At 39.9% G+C, this 19,607-nt stretch overlaps 1 protein-coding gene across 1 annotated transcript in view; it reads left to right on the plus strand.

The window, feature by feature from the left end:
• Positions 1 to 15,116: 15,116 nt before the first annotated feature.
• Positions 15,117 to 19,607, plus strand: part of ELL2 (elongation factor for RNA polymerase II 2) — a 79,339-nt gene continuing 74,848 nt past the window's right edge. The window contains exon 1 of the mRNA XM_045847977.1: positions 15,117 to 15,420. Within this exon, the coding sequence (XP_045703933.1) occupies positions 15,274 to 15,420 (147 nt within the window). The 5' untranslated portion in view covers positions 15,117 to 15,273. The remainder of the gene's footprint in view (positions 15,421 to 19,607) is intronic.

The raw sequence follows: 19,607 nt of genomic DNA on the forward strand, positions 1-19,607 counted from the left end.
GTGTGTTGACCTAGATGCACAGAAACAATAGACAGGGTTTGCTTTAAAGCAAAGATAAGCCTTTTATAAAGAAACTATGTGCTTAGGCCTGGCTACCCACCCAGACCTGTCCAGTTAGGAATATTTGATCAAATCATAGAACCCCTTTTCTGTCCACAGTCAATTGTGTAAAATGAAGCCTTTTTCCTAAAGAAGCTGAATTTGATTACTAGTATATGGAAAATACATATTAGTAAAATAGGAACATTTTTCTTAAGTAGCTGACAACTAAGTAAGACAGTTAAAGTAGAAGCAACATGAGATTTTCAAATTAGGTAAATGATGGGATTGGATGTTCTTTAAAGTACCTTCCAACTCTGGAAGATTCTATGAATGTCTTTGCCTTGTCAAAGTTTTGCTTTGAAAAGTTTCATGAGGTATATATAAGAACCATAAGCACAAGCCTTCCAGGGAAGGAAAAAAGTAACCTCTGGCTTGGGTGTTCTAATTCTGCAAACTACAGAACTTTGTCTGAATTTGAACACCAGGTCAGTTAATCTTATTTGCTTTTTTTACATACAGGAAAAACCAATTTACATTGTATCATATTCATTTGTGCAGCTGCTTAGAGTCCAGAAACTAGAAATGCTCTCTCTCAAATAAGTATCAACCAAAGAGAGGGAAAAACTGTTCAAAATATATTTTAACTATTGGTGTGGGCAGATAGAAATATGCAATGTTAGGTTTACATAATACCAGGTGGAGAATCTAGATTTGATTACTTGTATTTGATGAGATTTTCAAATTACTTTTAAAAGTGGGTCATAAGTGCCTGCCTGAATTAGAGAACTCTAGGGACGTGTGTGTGTGTGTGTGTGTGTGTGTGTGTGTGTGTGTGTGTGTGTTTTAGAAATCTTCTTTGGAGCACAGGTGTCTTGTCCTCAGAAAGGAAAGTGCTTTTTGAAGATTACAGGCAACAATTTCTATCTTGTCACTAATATGATCAGAATGGGGTGGAGCTGCAGGGTTAGACACCTCCTGGCTATTGTCAAGGGACCAATTACTATATGCACAGCTAACTTAATGGGATCCTGAGTAACATCATTAAGGGCACAGCAGGCTATAAATGATTATAAAGAACGTTGTGAAATTCCCCAGATATTTACGCCTGATCTACCTCCCTGATCTAATACCATCTATGGATGCACAGATGACCTGGAAATGGAAATTGTGTAATTCATAATTTCTAATTGAAAGAAATCTAACTTAAGTCTCTGTATACTGCTTGTTGCCTGTATATCTTAGTTCACACCTAGGGAATCTAAACTATTTATTGCTAACCTCTCTGGAACTCTGAAGTTCAATCATCATTAGGTTTCATAGCACCTACTTGTAAGTGAAATAGTATCTTAAGCATGCAGTTAAAAGAAGAATAGTTTTTGTTTGGAGAATTCTACAACTTCTTAAGAGATGACTCAGGGTGCCAAACAAGTGAGGTTCTTGTTAAAATGCACATTCTTGGCCACTCAGTAGACCTACAAAATCCCAACTTTGAGGGCTGAAGCCCAGGGGCCTAAATTTTAACAGGCTCCCCAGGGAATTTATCTGTATGTTAAAGTTTGAGAACTTCTGCCCTTGGATATCACACACTGAAATCTAAAAATTACTTGTTACTGCCACATGTTACAAAACGTTGAACTTCTAACACAGCTTTAATTGGCTATAGGAAACCAGCACTTCTTAGTATTAGAAAAATTCCAGCCACAATTTGGCTTTCTCATCTTAAGGGATATGATTCAGCATGTAGCAAAAAATGCTATAGAACATCATTTGAGAAAACAGGTCCATCCTGTACAGGCTGCTGGCAACAGGCTACATTTTCCCCCACAGTGCACACAACCAGTACCATGACTGGTACATCCTGACCTTAATACTGTCTTTCTCCCTCATCATCATGCTTTCTTGTCTTCTACAAAGTAAGGATGAAATTAATTTGGAGGTAACTCATAAAAACCAGTACACTTTTTCTTTACTAATATTGTAAAATTTATTTCTCTTATATTGTTCTTTTCAGTGTAGTGTTTATTGACTGACTGTCACAAAAAAGTTGTCCCGATGGTTGAAAACTTCTTTGACCTCCTACCAAATATTCTGCTTTGAAATAATATTCGTAAGTCTATCTGAAGTAGAAAAATTACAGTAAGTGTGTGTGGGGGGGTATATGTGTGTGAAATTGGCTTCAGCAGCCCAAGAGGAAGGCCATGTCCTTAAAGTATGTGAGGTGAGGCTATCCTCTTGGGTGCTTGGGTGCTTCACCAAATCCAAAACGTAACAAATCATGTCTTGGACAGAGAATGTTTCAGACTTCTGATATTCTCCATTCTAGAGAATATCAGAAGCCTGAGAGCTTGTAAACTATTAAAGAATTTGTAATGCAAGAACCTTTTTCAGGACTTGCCATGCTTGTTTGTTTTTCAGGAAAAAAATAACTGCCAGTACAAACACTTGATGAAAACATTTATCTATCAACTGAGCTCACACAGAAACTGAAAATTGGAACATACCCGTTCAAAATAAAAAGTCCAATTGCTGAAACACTAGAACTCTTTCATAAAGGAAATTCTTCCCAATCAGACACCATTCAGCCTAATGAGCACCATTTCTCAAATGGCAGAAATATTAAGTGGGATGAATCATAACAGTTGGTTTCCACCAACTGCCACTCCACCATACAGGAAGCTAGTTGTCAATGGGTGGTAGGGTGTCACAACTGTCAAGGCAGCTCAGGCTGAGAGGTGGTGAGGCCAGTAAGAGAAGGGGAAAGCCCCTCAAGGGAACTTCTACAGATAGTAGCTTAATACATGGTTCTTTTGCAAATTTTTGACTGTGATGCAGAGAAAGCTCTAGTTAAATGCCATAGTTCACAGGGATCATTTTCTATCTAGGGAAGGGGTATAAGAAGTAGGGGTATGGCCCAGTCTGAGTTTATAATAAATATATAAAGTGACTAAAGATACAAGAAATTAAAATTGTTGAGAAATAATACATTTGCTGGGATAAGATTGAAAAGGAAATTGACTAAACTGCTATAGAGGATTTGTTTCTTTCTGTCAGAGATGTTTAAAGTTAATTCTACTAACTACAATAATCATGGCAATGTGTACTATTGGTGAAAGGACAGACACACAGATCAAGTAAAAAACAGAGAGCTCAGAAATAGGCCCACATAAATGTTATGGTCAACTGATTTTTGACAAAGGTGCAAAGGCAACTCAATGGAGAAAAAAACATCTTAACAAATGGTGAAAATCTACATGCAAAGCAATGCATATAGATTTTGCTAGACATACATCTCTCACTTTATATAAAAATTAACTCAAAATGGGCCAGACATAATGTAAATGTAAATTTCAAAATATTTAGACAAAATATAAGGAGAAATTTTTGTTACTAGGCAAAGAGGTTTTAGATGTAGCACCAAAAGCACTATCCATTTAAAAATTGATAAATTGGACTTCATCAAAATTAAAACTTATTTTTCTGTATAAAAAGGTATATTTTGCTCTGCAAAAGACGCTTGAAAATTTAAAAAACAAGCCACAGACTGGGGGAAAATATTTGTAAATCATTTATCTGACAAAGAACTTGTATCTAGATTATATAAAGAATTTTCAAACCTTAACAATATGAAAACAAATAACCCAACTTTAAAACATGAAAAAGAGATGTGAAAGACACTTTGATGAAGAAGATATAAGAATGGCAAATAAACACATAAAAAGATACTCTAGTCCTGGCCGGTGTGGCTCACTGGATTGGAGCATTGTTCTGTAGACTGAAAGGTCACGGGCTCAATTCCTGGTCAAGGTACAGGCCTGGGACGCAAGTTTGGTTCCCTGCTGCAGCATGTACAAGGGGTCCTCCTGGTTAGGCATGTATGAAAGGCAACCAATCCATGTTTCTCTACCACATCAATTTTTCTCTCCCTCTCTCTCTCCCTTCCTCTCTCTCTAAAATAAATAAGCATGTCCTCAGGTGAGGATTTAAAAAAAAAGAAGATACTCTACATAGTTAGTTATTAGGGAAACCTTATGAGATACTAATATAAATCACAATGAGATACTAATATGCACCCTCTAGAATGACTAAAACTAAAAACAAAAAAAAACACATAAATTGACGATACAAAGTGCTGATAAATATGCAAAGAAACCTGAACTCTCAAATGCAGCCACTTTGGAAAATAGTTTGGCAATTTATTATAATACTAACTGTACACTTACTACATGCTATTACTTCTACTGTTAGGTAATTGCCCAAGAGAGATAACACTTATGGTTCCATAAAAATAATCTGTGAGTGTTCATAGCAGACTTATTCAGAATCACAAAAATTTAGATAAATTGAAATGTCCTTCAACTGTGACTAAACAAATTGTGGAATGGCCATACCATAAAATACTATTCAGCAATAAAAAAGGAACAAATTGCAGATATATGCAACAACATGAATGAATCTCAGATCAATATGCTAAGGGGAAGAAATCAGACTGAAAAGGCTACATACTGTATAATTTCATTTATATGATATTCTGCAATAGTAAAGCTATAAGAACAGAGAACAGATTAGGTGTTTGCGAAGGATGAAGAGGAAGGTGAATAGTAGAGGGAGGACAGTATGACAAATGAACCACATGAAGGATTTTTGTTCAGAGGGGTGCTAGAACTCTTTTGTTTTTCAGATGTATACAATAAAAAGTACATTTTATTGTATATGAATTAAAAATCATTTTAAATGAGTTTATTCTGAGCTAACACTTAGATATTTTACAATAAATATACTTTCTGGGATAATTGCCATTTCAAATAAAAAAATACCTTCAAATTTTCTGTTTTTTGAAGTAAAATTTTAATGCCATGTTTCTATTTTGGAGAATATTCAAAAATAACATTTAATCAATCTATTCAAACATATATACTGAGAGTGAGTGTGTAAAAATAGGTTAACTTTGAAATGGCAAAATATTTTTTTTTAATTTCAGGAAACTAAAAATAAAGCAAAGATACTAACCAATTCAAGATATGCATAGGATGGACCTCTTCCTCCATGCAAAATACAAGACTTGTCATCATTTGGCAAAGAAATCATGTTGCATGGCTCTCTGTACCACTGAAGTTTAATATGATCTGCTGACTCCTGTACCATTTCTTCCAGATGGGTCAGAAGCATAATAGATCATTAACACTGTGGAATGCTGCTGTTTTTTAAAAATGTGAATACCCTTGTTAGAGGCCAATACTACCTTTAAAAAATTGAGATATAATTGACATATAACATGTTAAATTAAGGTGTACAATATATTGATTTGATATATTTATAGTGCAATATGAGGCTAATACTCTTTGGCAGGTAAATCAAATCATATGTTATTTTTAAAATAATTTTTATGCTGAGAAATTTTGAAGAGAAATATCACAATTCAAATAACTAGAGTATTAGAATCACCTAAAATCACATTACACATAAGAGAAGTGATTTATTAAGAGCAAGGATTAGAAGAATGGAATCAGAAACTAAGAGCAGTTCTCCTTATTCTCAGTTAATGGCTGTTAATGCTTTTAAAATCAGATTACAGATTATCAAACATATTCTGTTAATTAGCCACTGTTAAAGTTAATTTTCTTTAACAATTGGAAGAGGGAGCATTACCACTTGAAGTACTATTCAATAATATCAGCCCTTGGAGATAAATGCATTCCTTTCCTTTTTCAGTTACATAATATTCCCTGGGATTGAGCTGAAATTATAATCTATTTAGGATGGAAAATATTAAATGTACACCCAGCAAACTTTATTCAGTATGTAACTATTATCAATAGCAATGATCTCGTACTCTTAAAATGCTTTTTGCAAGTAATTACTTAAGTATCACATTGTTCATGATGTCCACTGATGTTACCCTATTTCAAACTTCCAAATGATACAAAGCCTTCTTTGATCATTGTTCTCCTTGCTTACATCCCCCTAGTAATCTTTTGTTACCTGTACATTTGAAATCAAAGTGCCTTCAGGCTCCCCCTTTACTACCTACATACCTACTTTCTGTCATAACATAATGAATGAGGCATGCAAATCAACACATCTCCACGGGTATGCACTGGGGGTAAGTGCAATGTCTAAGGAACAGCTGTTCATTTACCCCTTTTCTTCACATTCCAAAACACAGGTCTGAATGCAAGTGACTGAGCTTGATATTCCTATTGGGAAAATCTTGGAAATGTATACAGGGTCACACACATACCCCTCAGACATAAGATACCTGTTTCAAGTAGTACAGCCCACCATTATTCCAGAGAAACAGGGATACAGTCCTTATGGTTAGCATGATTTGGGAATACTCCCCAGTTTTTTCCCTTCTCCTCCTCCTTCCTCATAACCTCCCTAAGAAAACTTGTCCATTCCATGACTCTCACTGTTATCTTTTTTATTTTATTTTATTTTAATTGTTGTTGCAGTACAATTTTCCATCTTTTACTCCCATCTCACCCACCCAGCCCTCCCCTCACTATTATCGTAATAAAATTGACCCTGAGGCCTAAGGCCCACATTTCCAAATGCCTGCTAAACATTTTAACTCACATATTCTACTACCATCTCTAACCTAAACCAGCTCCTTCTCCTGATTTCCTTATTTCTTTTCATATCAGTACTATGATGGCAGACTCTTCAAAAAACAGAATTATCTTCTGGAGGACAGGCCCCTTGTAGGACAGTCGTCCCCTGCTCGGTGAGTGTTCTAGGAACCTTTCTTTATCAACTGGTATTGTTGTGAGAGGTTTCATTTGGCTTCAGTGAATTTTTCTGAAGACTCTTTCAATGTATTTGCCCATTTCAATGATGGGTGATTTACACACCTGCCCGCACTACACTGAGTATTCAATAGTTTTTAACCAAAACCAACATGACCCCCAGGCCCCACCCTCCCTATTCACCCAAACTTGCCCCCAGAGACTTTTTTTTTTGTTTCCCTGTATGAAAAAATGTCCTCAAGATATAGAAGAGGTGAAAAAAAAGTGGCAGAAGCACTAAAAGGCATCTAAATTGATGAGTTCAAAAACTGTTTTGAGCAGTGGAAAAAATGTCTTAGTAGGTGCATTGCATCAAATGGAGAGTACTTTGAAGGTGACTTGAAATTTAAACATGTAAGAATAAATACACAATTTTTTACAAATGAATTCCAGGGTTTTTTTTTGGGGGTCCCCCTCGTATCGTCTAGTAAACCAAACTTGAAGCTAGTAATTTGGGGTTCCTCATGCTAAATCACTTATCATGCCCAAATGAAGCTGCCAAATCAGACAACTCTACCTTCACAGAGCCTTTCATACCTCCTCCTCTTCTGCATCCTATTATCAATACCCTGGCACAGACCTTATTGCCTTTGTCTCCTAAGACAAAGCATCTTCCTTTTTCCAGTATCTCCCACTCCAACCCATTACTCATGCTGCTATCACTTGGATAGTCCTAATTTATGGATTGGAATATGCCACTCCCTGGTCAGAAGCCTCCACCAGTTCCCTATTGCTCACAAATAAAAGTCCATACCCCTTAGTCCCATATGGAAAATTTTCTTTTTTTTTTTTGTTACTTTCTTTTTTTAATTTAATTTTATTTTTTTATTTTATTTTAATCATTGTTCAAGTACAGTTTTCTCCCATTTACTCCCATTCCAGCCCACCCACCCAACCCTCCCTACTTCCCTCCCATTACCCCCCACCCCTAGTTTTTGTCCATGTGTCCTTTAAATTTGTTCCTGTAAACCCTTCCCATTTTCCCCTGAAATTCCCTCTTCTCTCCCCTCTACTCACTTTCAACTTGTCCTCTATTTCAGTGTCTTTGGCTATATTTTGCTTGTTTCTTTGTTTTGTTGTTTAGGTTCCTGTTAAAGGTGATATCATGTGGTATTTGTCTTTCACTGCCTGGCTTGTTTCGCTTAGCATAACACTTTCCAGCTCCATCCATGCTGTTGCAAAGGGTAGGAGCTCCTTCTTTCTTTCTGTTGCATAGAATTCCATTGTGTAAATGTACCATAGTTTTTTGATCCATTCATTTACTGATGTGCATCTAGGTTGCTTCCAGCACCTAGCTATTGTAAATTGTGCTGCTATGAACATCGGGGTGCAAAGGTTCTTTTGTATTGGTGTTTCAGTGTTCTTAGGATAGAGTCCCAGCAGTGGAATTGCAGGGTCAAAAGGCAGATCCATTTTTAGTTTTCTGAGGAAGTTCCATACTGCTTTCCATAGTGGTTGTACCAGTCTGCAGTCCCACCAACAGTGCCCTAGGGTCCCCTTTTCTGGAAAACTTTCTTCACATCTGTCCCCAACCATTTTTCTGTCTCCATCAGTCACAACCACCTTCATGTGCCCCAAATGCTATTTAAAATAGATTACTGTCTTTCCCCAAAACATCTTGTGATACATAGCAAACCACTACTTATAAGATCCCTAAACTTAGAATGTTTTAATACTCCCATTATTATAGCTACAAACCTTTGATGCTTCAATGCAAACTCTTTGTGAAGCTTTTCCCAATGCCCTGACCGAATATGTTCCAGCAGTCCAGAACTCCTACAACTCTGTTAAGGGCCTGGATGCTATTGCTCATCTAATATCTCTTATCCTCATATCCTATTTCCCTTATTAGACTATACTTTCATGTTTCTAATTATGTAAATATTCTAACCAGTGAAGGTCATATGGGTTTTTAAATTTCCAAAATACAAAGCAACAGCAAAGGCTTCCAAATAGTAGACTATAACAGATCAAACCATTGAAGATATGATACTTGAATAAATCGCTGATTGTAAATAAAATGGAATCAGGGTGACTAAAATTCTACGTCTCTAAGTAGAAACAGAAAGGCCTTCTGTGTTCATCTGTGAGATATATTTATTCTCTAATTTTTGCCACAATATGTTCTAGAAACCATATTATAAAGTGAGTGGTGTTTTCCCATGGGAACAAGTGATGTTATTGGGGATTGTGCTTTTGACCAAAGACTCATTATCAAATAAATCATTAACATGCAATAAAAGCAAAGATACAACTGTACATCCTTATAATTTAAAATTATATGAACATTTTCCAATGGGCAGTTATGTGTATATTTGTTATATCAAGGGTTCTAACATATCATAAATTATCTGTGCCACACATTAAAGTAAAATCAACTTTCATTAATCTCACTAAAGTCAGTATGCTAGCTATAATAAATCAATGCTGAATGGGTCATTTTATTTGCCTTCTTATTATTTAATTGTATATCTGGTATTTGTGTAGAGGGAGTGATTCAAATGACTTCAGTCTTGCTTTTAACACGAAAAACAAAACCATTTCCCAAGCTGCCCCCAAAAGTAGAACCAACCATTTCCTCTTTATTACTTTTACTGTGACAACCTGACAGATTCGGTATAACTCCTCAACCTTACAGCCATGCTCAAAGATACAAGTGCTATATGAGGAAAAGGAAATCTTAGGATCCAGCTAGACTCTTACCAACTGGGTGATACACAGCCTCCCTGAACCTCATTTACCTCAATGGTAAAATGAGTATGAAACAAAGAAATAATATAACTTAATTGCTTTCAATCTGCAAAGCCCCATCAAGAATAAGCTGTAATTAAATATCCATTTTGTTCTTGATGCTGATGGTGTTTGGCCCACTATTAGCATGTTCACAAGTGAAAAACTGCAAAAACCTGACATTTTGCCCTCTCCAGGGTTCCTACCTTCCCGGTTTATTCAGAAACACACGTACTCCCTTTTAGTACATCATGGACACAATAAAAATTGTGAAGTCACTCTTTAACGCCCTTTTCATTCTCAAAGTTTGATACTTTTCAGGGCACTTTGCACTGTGCTAAAAATCCATAAAAACAATGATCATATGGGAGAAAGGGACACTTTGGTCACTAGATTGTGCAATTCTGTGGACAGGACATTTTTTCAATCAGTACAAGAGTGAGTTTTCTTAGTGTGCGGGAGGATTGAGTCTGAGCCTTTTGCTTTCAAAGGATATGAACTTCCTAAAGACTGCTCTTCAAATGAAGAAAGGCAAGGAATAAAAAGGTAAACACACTGAAAAAGGTGTTAGTAAAGTCTGAGTATCTCTGTCTTAGTAAGCCAGAGTTGTGTTTTCTAAATATCTGAGAGTGAGAGATAACCCTGCCCACATAGTCTTCTACTCAGCCTAACAAAGAATAAAGAAAAGATTTGATCTATGAATTTGTTTCTGTTTTGTTTGTTCATTTATTTTTTTGATTCCACACATAAGTGAAATCACATTTGTTTTTCTCTTTTTAAAAAATCTTTAATTGAAAAAAAGTTACTGTATTTTCTTTCATTGCCATTTAACCTTTTTATACCCCCCTAACTTTAAAAAAAATTGATTTGAGAGAGGGGAAGGGAGAAACACTGACTCATTGCTCCAACCATTTATGCACCCATTGGTTGACTCCTGTTATGTGGCCTGCCTGGGATTGAACCAGCAACTCTGGTGCATTGGGACAACACTCCAACCAACTGAACCACCTTGCCAGGGCTGTCTAACTTATCTCAATTAGCATAATATCTTCTAGGTCCATCTGTGCTGTTGCACATGGTAGAATTTTATTCTTTTTTTATGGCTGACTACTATTCCATTGTATATATGTACCACATTTTCTTTATCTACTTTTCTATTGATGAACACTTAAGTTGCTTCCATATCTTAGCTATTGTACATAATGCTGCAATGAGCATAGGGGTGCATATACCTCTTTGAATTATCATCTTGGACTCATAGATACAGAGAATAAATTGAGGATCACTAGATGGTAGGGTGGTTGGGGGGATGGGTGAAAAAAGGGAAAAGGATTAAGTACAAATTATCAATTACAAAACTAGTCATGGGAATATAAAATACAGCATAAGGAATATAGTCAATAATATTGTAACAACCATGTATAGTGTCAGATGGGCACTAGACTTTCTGGGGTGATCAATTCCTAAGGTAAGTAAATGTCTACCCATTATGTTTAACACCTGAAACTAATATAATACTTCATGTTAACTGTAATTGAAAAATAAATTATTTTTTAAAAATAGAAGGGGTTTTAAGTGGAAGTGGGGAGATGACAGGAGAATGGAGGGTACTTTACCTACTCCCAGATTACAATTTTTGAAATGAACCAGACTGTTTTAGGAGAAGGAAAGAACTTTGGAGACTAAGAGAGTATAAAGGTAGAGGTCTAGGGGTGGGGTAGCTTTCCCCAAGACTGGGTTGCCAATCCCAGGAAAAATAAGAAGGACAGACAACACAGGACCTCTGCACCTTCACCTGGAAACAATCAGCTGCACCTGAAAACCACTGAGGCCTTCAACACTCCCATATCATCACAGTCCAGCACCTTCAGTTCTTATGGCATTGTGTCTGGCCTGCTTCACTCATTTTGAGTAGCTAATGGCCCTTAAGGCATTTGAATTGGTGACCTTAGCTCCAAAGGATAAATGAGAAATGGTCAGTAAGTATGTAGTAACCAGGAATGAGGGATGTCCTGGCAATTGAAGGGTGGCAAAGGGCTTGATGTTCACCATCTTCCTGCCTGCATTGTATGATAGACATCAGAGATGGAACAGGTTCTGCCTCAGGTTACTTTCTTTTCACCTTTTCCTCACATTAAATTACTGTGTAAGACATATTTTTTCTCAGTTATTAAATTCAAATAATAGCTACTCGGTGTATATAGTGACTAGAAGGACACTTAAACAGCTGATTTCAGACCTGTCTCTCCTGCTTGTAATAAGTTAGGTAGTGTGAAAATGAATGAAGGAAACAGTCACCTTGGAGTCAGGAGGCGATGAAAGGAGAGCTCTCCCACACTACCACTCATGGAAGCTTATAGAGTCAGCAAAAGTTAGGTTTCTTCCCTGCTTGCCTCAGCATAAGCAACTGCTCTCTACTTATTGCCAATAAGACACCACTACAACCTCAAACTCTCATTGTCCAATTGGTTCCTGTTTAAAATAACTCTCCCCAGTTCCCTTCGGAAACCCAATAAAAATTGATCTATGTTGTCTCTTTGAACTTGTCTATGCTTCATTATAGTTTGTATGTCCTAAATTGCAATTCCTCTGCCATTCTCAAATAAACTCATTTGCTGCTTGAATAACCTTTGCTGTTTAAATTATAAGGCTGAGCCCCGGCTGGTGTGGCTCAGTAGACTGAGCCTGTGAACCAAAGGGTCACTGGTTCGATTCCCAGTCAGGGCACATGCCTGAGCTGAGGGCCAGATCCCCCGTAGGGGGCACATAAGAGACAACCATACATTGATGTTTCTTTCTCTTTCTCTCTCCTTTCCCCTCTCTCTAAAAGTAAATAAATAAATAAAATCTTTTAAAAAATTTTGACAGCCAGTTGCTTTTAAAATAACGGCGTCTCAATTTCCTCATTCATAAAATAAATGGGTTCACTTAGAAAGATCATTTTTATTTGGCCTCTCCCCATCTATGCACCTCCACTTATCCAGAATCTACTCAGCCCTTGAGAACTGTTTAAGTTTCACCACCTCCACAAAACCTCTCCAGACTTCTCCTTTCTTTGAATTTTTGAGCTTATCACCACTACCACCTAACTGGGCGTTTATTCTCTAATTGTTTTGCATTGAGTATGTTAGTTCATTCATCATATTAAACAGAAAATTCCTTTAAATAAAAGACTATCCCATTTATTTTTACCCCCCCACAGCATTTTACACTAAATTGACATTTGATAATTATTTGTTAATTATTTAAACTGAATAATAATACAGAAAAGATTTATAAAATGGTGAATTTCCCAAAGAGCAACTTTCATCAGCCCTCTCAAAAGGAATTACCCATATCAGTATCACAACTTGCCCATTTGATGCAGGCAGGTATAATTCATCTTATGCAATACTACTAGATTACCATATTACTTTGTATATGGTCATTGCTTCCTTCCATAGTAAAAGCCTGAAAGAGGAAAAATACAAATAACTCACTACAATAATTTCATATCCAATGAAAGATTTTTACCCACTGAAACAGGGTACGAGGACTTTTTTTTCTACTATAATTAAGAAAAGAAAATCAATTACTAGAAAGTGGCTGCAGGTCAGACATTTGAAAACTGCAGTGAAAACCACCCTTGCTCCTCCCCCACCCCGGATGTCATCAGAAGTTCTGAGTAAGAGGAGGCTATGTTAAGATGCCATGTGGGAGGGGATTTACCCAACTTCACAGGAAAAGCAGTGGGATACAGGTTTTACTTGTCCTGGTGAAACTCCTGCCCCTGACAAATAATTAAGGCTTTAGATATGTCAAAGTAAATACTTCTCTATTAAAGTAAACACACACACACAAATAATTCAAGTATAAAATTATTTTTTAAAAATTTTTGGCTATTGTCTTATATCTCTATACGATGAATTTTAATATCATTAACACTGTAGTAAACTAAATTAACAAGTGTGAATCATGTCTTAATAGCTAGCCAATTCTGGTGGCTTGAAATTCAGTCAATTTAAAATATGCTCTTCTGTGATGTAACTAATACTTAATACAGATGTTTCCACTTAACCCATCTCTAGGGAAGAAATAGTTCTGTAATTCATATCGTACACATACAATGCTTGAGAGCCTGAATCAAGGGGTAGTGCACCTGTGGGCTGAGGAAGCTGAGGAAGGGATTTTATTGGGGGGGGGGCGGTGTAAATAATGAAAAACTCCCAAAATTCCCACTTACACCTTCTGGCAAAATCTAGCCCTATCCATTTTAAAAGGATGGGAAATACTGCCTATAAATTTTCCTGAAGAATCCCTATAAAACGCAACAAGGTTTTGCAATCTGAGGAAAACAACAAGTGTCTCAATATATTTTCAAGTCATTTTAAAAAAACTGCCTTTCAAGAGTTTCAAGATTTTCAATGGTTTGTTTTTATCTGGTGTTTCTGATCACCCAGTTAATTCACCCTCCCTAATGGGAAACCTGTCCGTTTATCCACGTACAGCCTCAAGAGGACTCAGATTAGGTTCCTGCTTTAGCCACGCCTACACACCGAGCTTCCTGAAGAACGGAAAATATGCCTGGCCTCCGCACCGCCTCGCACCCCCATATTCCCCACTTAACATCAACAGCTTAAACCTCAGCTAGGTTTTCCCACATCCCTGTCAAACAAAATGGACAGAATTCAAACAGAATCAGAAAATGGGAGGTATCGATGTTTAATTTAATTTAGGCGGAGGCTAGTTCTACTCTTTCACGGTCCTTTAAAAGGATATGCCACCCCATCCAAGGATGCCTTTCCACAACCAGGCTCACACAACCCTGCCCTTGGCGAACTCAGGGGGAAAGGAATATATGCCTAGGGATCAGAAGAGGTCACGGCCGGGAGAGGCCTTTAAGTTCAATATCTATAATACCATACCCACCACACCACAGTCATTTAAGCTTTAGGAATAGTGTACTTAAGATGTTCCACGCAGTCTAACACAAACCTAAAGTCTAGGGTCGACTCGGGAATTTCAAGTTTAGGCTGAAAATTCCACCTGCTCAACAGTAGTACTAAACCGAGTTTTGAGCTCACCAGTGACTCCATCTACTGTGTCCTCCCTCACACGCACACATCAACTTCCAAAAGCTCCCTGTGGCCGTGGGGGGAGGAAGTCCTTACTCGGACGTACATTTGGGGTGAGGGTCCTCCTCTCAAGACCACCAGCTCAGAAAGGGACTCTTTCCTACCCGCCACTAGTATCCCCCAAGGGGCAGGGTTCCAACTCCAGATAACCAGACCGGGAAACTTAAGCACCGAAATAGCAGGGGATCCCGCCAAGCCAGGCTGGCCAATCGCGTCCGTTGAGCCAAGACGACCAGACGTGACGTAAAATGTGATTAAGTTAGCGCGTCACCTCGACGTCAGCCTCTCACCTCTCGGACGTCCCGTCTCGAGAGCAAAACTCCAGCGACTTTGGGCTCCTCCCCCATGAGGATGGCGGCCAATGAGGGCGGTTCTGAGGGGAACGGAGCCAATGAGATGAACTAGGGGCGGGGCGAGGGGCAGGAGGGCGGGGCGGGTGGCGGCGGTGGCAGCCCTAGGTCTGGCTGAGCGCAGTATATGACAGTACGTCAGCAGCGGGATGGCCGTAGCTGTGGCGGCGGCTGCAGAAGCGCGAGCAGCCGCGGCCGCAGTGGAGACTAGAGCCGGAGCGGCGTCGGCAGCGGCACCCCAGGGAGTTTAAGATGGCGGCAGGGGGGGCAGCGGGCCTGCGGGAAGAGCAGCGCTATGGGCTGTCGTGCGGACGGCTGGGGCAGGACAACATCACTGTGCTTCATGTGAAGCTCACCGAGACGGCGATCCGAGCGCTCGAGACCTACCAGAGCCACAAGGTGAGTTGGCCGGCCGACCGACCCGCCCGGCTCGCGGAGGGGGAGGACCGTTCCTTGCCGCCGGACCGCGCCTCTCCCGAACCCCGCACCTGGCATGGGGGTGGCGGGCCGTGGCTCGCCGCCGCTGCTGTCAGCGCCCGCGGAGGCAGGGCTAGGAAGGGCCGGGCAGGGTCGCTGACGACGGCGTCCTGGGCCAGCCTGGTGCTGGGGCGTTGAGAGGCGGGCGGGTGGGCGAGCGGCCCCTGGCGGCGGGGCCGAGGCAGTCGCGGCTCTGTCTTGGTAGTGCCGCCTCTGCGGGACTTTCCGACGGCGCCCGTGGGTTTCCTGGCTTTTTCTGTCCCATGAAGGGAGAGAGGTACCAGGGAGATACCTCGCTGCTCACGGCCCGGGGGTGGGGTGGGATGAGGACTGGGGGGTTTGCAGCGTGCGGATAATAAACTCCGGAGGACCCGTAGGCACAAGCAGTCCGCGTTTTGGGGGGTAACACATAGGGACCGTGGACTCCAGAGACCCGGACACAGGCGGTCCGCGTATAAAGGTGGAGCACACCTTGTACTCTCCGAGACTTAGGGACACAGACGCTTTGTGTATGGCGGGGCACACTGTGTACTCACAGAGATGGGGACACAGCCACTTCGCTTATGGGCTGGCGGCGGCACACTGAGTATTAGCAAAGGCTAGGACACAGGCGTTCCGCATACGAATGAGGAGGGGGACACACTCATCCACCGCACTCCCAGGGTCTCGGGGACCCAGGCGCTTTGCGTTGACAGAGACGCGCCAGCACCACGATCCAGGGAGCTAGCTACACACACACAGCTCTCTCCTAGGAGCAAGACATCGGTTACTAGGGACAGATTCGTAGAGGCTCCTCGTACCCGAAAGAAGCTCCATGTCTCGGGGAGACTTCCAGTGTACAGACATTGAAAGAGGGTGAGGGTTGGGGGAGGATACACTGCATCCCGCGGTGTTACCCCGCACCGCGTTCCAGAGAGAGACCCATGGACACAAAACTCAGTACAGCGAAGGCTCATATGGGCGCACATATACCGCAACTGGAGTACAAGTTCAGGAACACATTCTCACGTTGAAAAAAAGAAAAAAGTGAGAGACAGAGAAAGAGCCACAGAAAAGAGACACCGCAACCAGGGTTCCCGCATGGGGAAGCCGTTTCTGGGCATGCAGTACTGTGCGTGAATGAGGGAGACCGGAGCAGACACATTGCACAGGGGGAGGTATATACCATATGAGGACAGGTAACATTTACTCGAAAAGGAGAGACAACTGGAGGGAGATATAACCCACAGAGTATCCTGACAGATAGCCCAGTCTATACCAAGGAAACATGCTCCGATGACCTGATCTCAGAAAACTGGCACAGAGGGCGACTCAGATGCAGACTCAGTTATTCAGATAAAAGTGGAGATTTAACATCTGTTGAGCTCCCACTAGTGCCAGGCACTTTAAATGCATAGAAGGAAGACTGAGTTGGAGGCAGAGCCACGGGAGAGGTGTGAACCCTGTTTCACGGGGAATGTGTGAACCTGGACCAAGGAAGACTTACCTTCAGAGAAGCCTGCTACATAAACATGTACGCAGGGGGAGGCATTCAGTTGTGCACAGCTTGGGAAATACATGAACTCACATGATAGTGTATGTGTAAACATCAGGAGAGATAGAAGTGAGTATGCTGTCAGGAGGGCACTCATAGAATTGAGTGGACACATGGATGTATACTTCAGGACACATATGTTACCCACCAGAGAGGCATCTAAATGAGAAACACTCAGATTTGGGAGAGGGGGGAGGAGTGCATGCAGAGGGAGAGACATACTTTCCTACACCCCATGAAATCCTAGGGAAAATGTCTCATGTATGACTGGCAGGTCAGTGTACACCAGCAATAGAAATGCAATGAGATACAAGAAATACAATACTGCATGTGTACTCCTAGACAGGTGCACCTGCAGGAAAGAGACCAGCATGGGCATGGAGAGGGGAGGAGCATCTGGGGGAAGCCAGATAGGCAAGCTAAGGGACAGAGGCAGACACTAGAGAGAAACACAGCCCTGAAAGATGGAGAGATAAACTTGCCTTTTCCAAGGGGTGTAAATGCGAAAGAATGACAGCAGGAGAAAGGTAGGTCAGGGGATGTAAAGAGAAAAACAGAGTCTGGAAAGGAAGAAGCCAGAAGGAAAAAACCAACCTCTAGTCAGAAACAGACCTCTGGAGCAAAGACAAGACTAACACACAGGGCAGAGAGGCATTTTTGGGGACAGCAGATCAACCTTGGGAAAGCAACAGGCAAACTGTACAGTTGATGACAGCAAAATTGACAGACACTGTATACTTGGCAGGTATGAGGTGCATGAGGAGGCCCACAGGAGGAAGGGATTGTACCCAGGGAGAATGAGGTGACAGAGAGGCCCCTGGTGTTCACTGATCTGCTCAACCACTGGGGCCCAGGAAAGGGGTGAGGATGCTAATTTCAGATGGTTGAAAAATAGGAAGAGAGTGGAAAAAATAAATGAGGTACAGCTTTTTGGTACTATTTACAGGATCCTTTGGCACGTTCAGAAAAGCCTCCCACGAATGTGCCCCTCCTGGCTCTGGCCAGACCAGGGCTTCCCCGCTGGCATAGGTAACAGTTGCCACCAGTAGCCATCAGGCTGAGCTTTTATTGTCCAGTGGAAGGATACTTGGTATTTTACACCTTCCACCCTTATCAGAAGTAGGGCTCATGACTTTAAATTGTAGCTGCTGTTTGGAAATATGTTGGCATGTGTTAGGTAATTGTAAAGAAGTTTCTGGTGCTCAGGCCTGTCCTCACATAAAACTGTGCCCACCATTCCTGTGCTCAGATAAGAAGGTGCATAACTCTTGACAGGGGTCTCCAAGTGGCATGGGCCTGTGTAAGGTTATGACTATTACTCCTCCTCTTCTAATGGCTTTCTGAGGGCTAGAAATTTCCACAAGTTAATTTCCTAAATTAAGCATCAGAGAGTTATTTTTATCCATTAGTTTACCCATTGGATTTTGTCTTCTAAATTAATCCACTTGAACTAAGGCTTCAGGGAAGTACATTTAGGAATTTTAGGAAACTATGATTTAGACAAAATATATAAGTTCTTTAGACATAATTGAGCAAGTATATGAAATTATTAAGGTTCATGAAAACAATGTTTAATTGGAAACAAGACAAGCCTAATTGACTTTCATTATTCAAGTTTTCTATTTTTAGACAAATGAAGAATGCTAATTTGGGAACTTTTTTAAACAGGGACTAGGGTGGGGGTGAGAAACATTGTAAGTATGGGAATGGTATAGTTTGAATAAATATCTCCTAAAAGTTGTTTTCCCACTTAGTTTGAATACAGAAGTAGTTTCAAATTGATTTTATATAAAAAGTGTTAACTGGAACATTATTTTCACATTTTGCAGAATAAGTTTAGATAAAATAATATTGATATCTAGGACATATTGCAAAGCTACTTTTTTTTTGGTACAGATAGATTATATTGGATGAGGGATCAAGTTGCTAAATAAGTAAAATCACAAGTTATAACTTTATAGTTATCCTAAATTCATGTCTGTGATTGTGTGGTCTATATGTGCTCTACATATTTTAAATGAGCATGTATTAGTATAATTACATAATTCTCCCAAATGTATCCTAAAACTATATTTAAAATTAAAGCATGAAATTCTAAAATATATCTTAGCTAAGTTTTTCAGTAACATAGCTGGCTTTATTTTGACATTTGAGTAACTTACTGGTATTAATAAAAATCCTATCAAGGTATTCTGAGAAGACTGTCAGTGCTGCACCTGTCAATTTTTTTTTAAATGTTTGCCCAAAGCTTCAGATGTCGTGGCTCATATAATATTATCATGTTTATCCAACAATTACATAAAAAGTCTTTCATAGACCTATTTGAGGGCAAGGGCTTGGCCATTCATTTCTGATCTGAAGGTCAGAAAGCAGATACCTTGAAGGATTTTGTTAACACATTCTCTTGACAACTCTAATTATTCGTTTACTTTTCCTACCTTGATTAATGTCTTCTAGGAAAATAATAGTGTTTTTGAAAGTTTGTACAAACATACTTCCATTTAATTTTTCATGAGGACTCAGTCTCTCTCCATATTGCCAGTCAAAGCATGAAGGTTTTGTTTTATTTTATTTA

This window comes from Phyllostomus hastatus, unplaced genomic scaffold, assembly GCF_019186645.2.
Source record: "Phyllostomus hastatus isolate PE091 unplaced genomic scaffold, TTU_PhHast_1.1 phas_contig_58, whole genome shotgun sequence".
In the NCBI taxonomy this organism is placed as follows: Eukaryota; Metazoa; Chordata; class Mammalia; order Chiroptera; family Phyllostomidae; genus Phyllostomus; species Phyllostomus hastatus.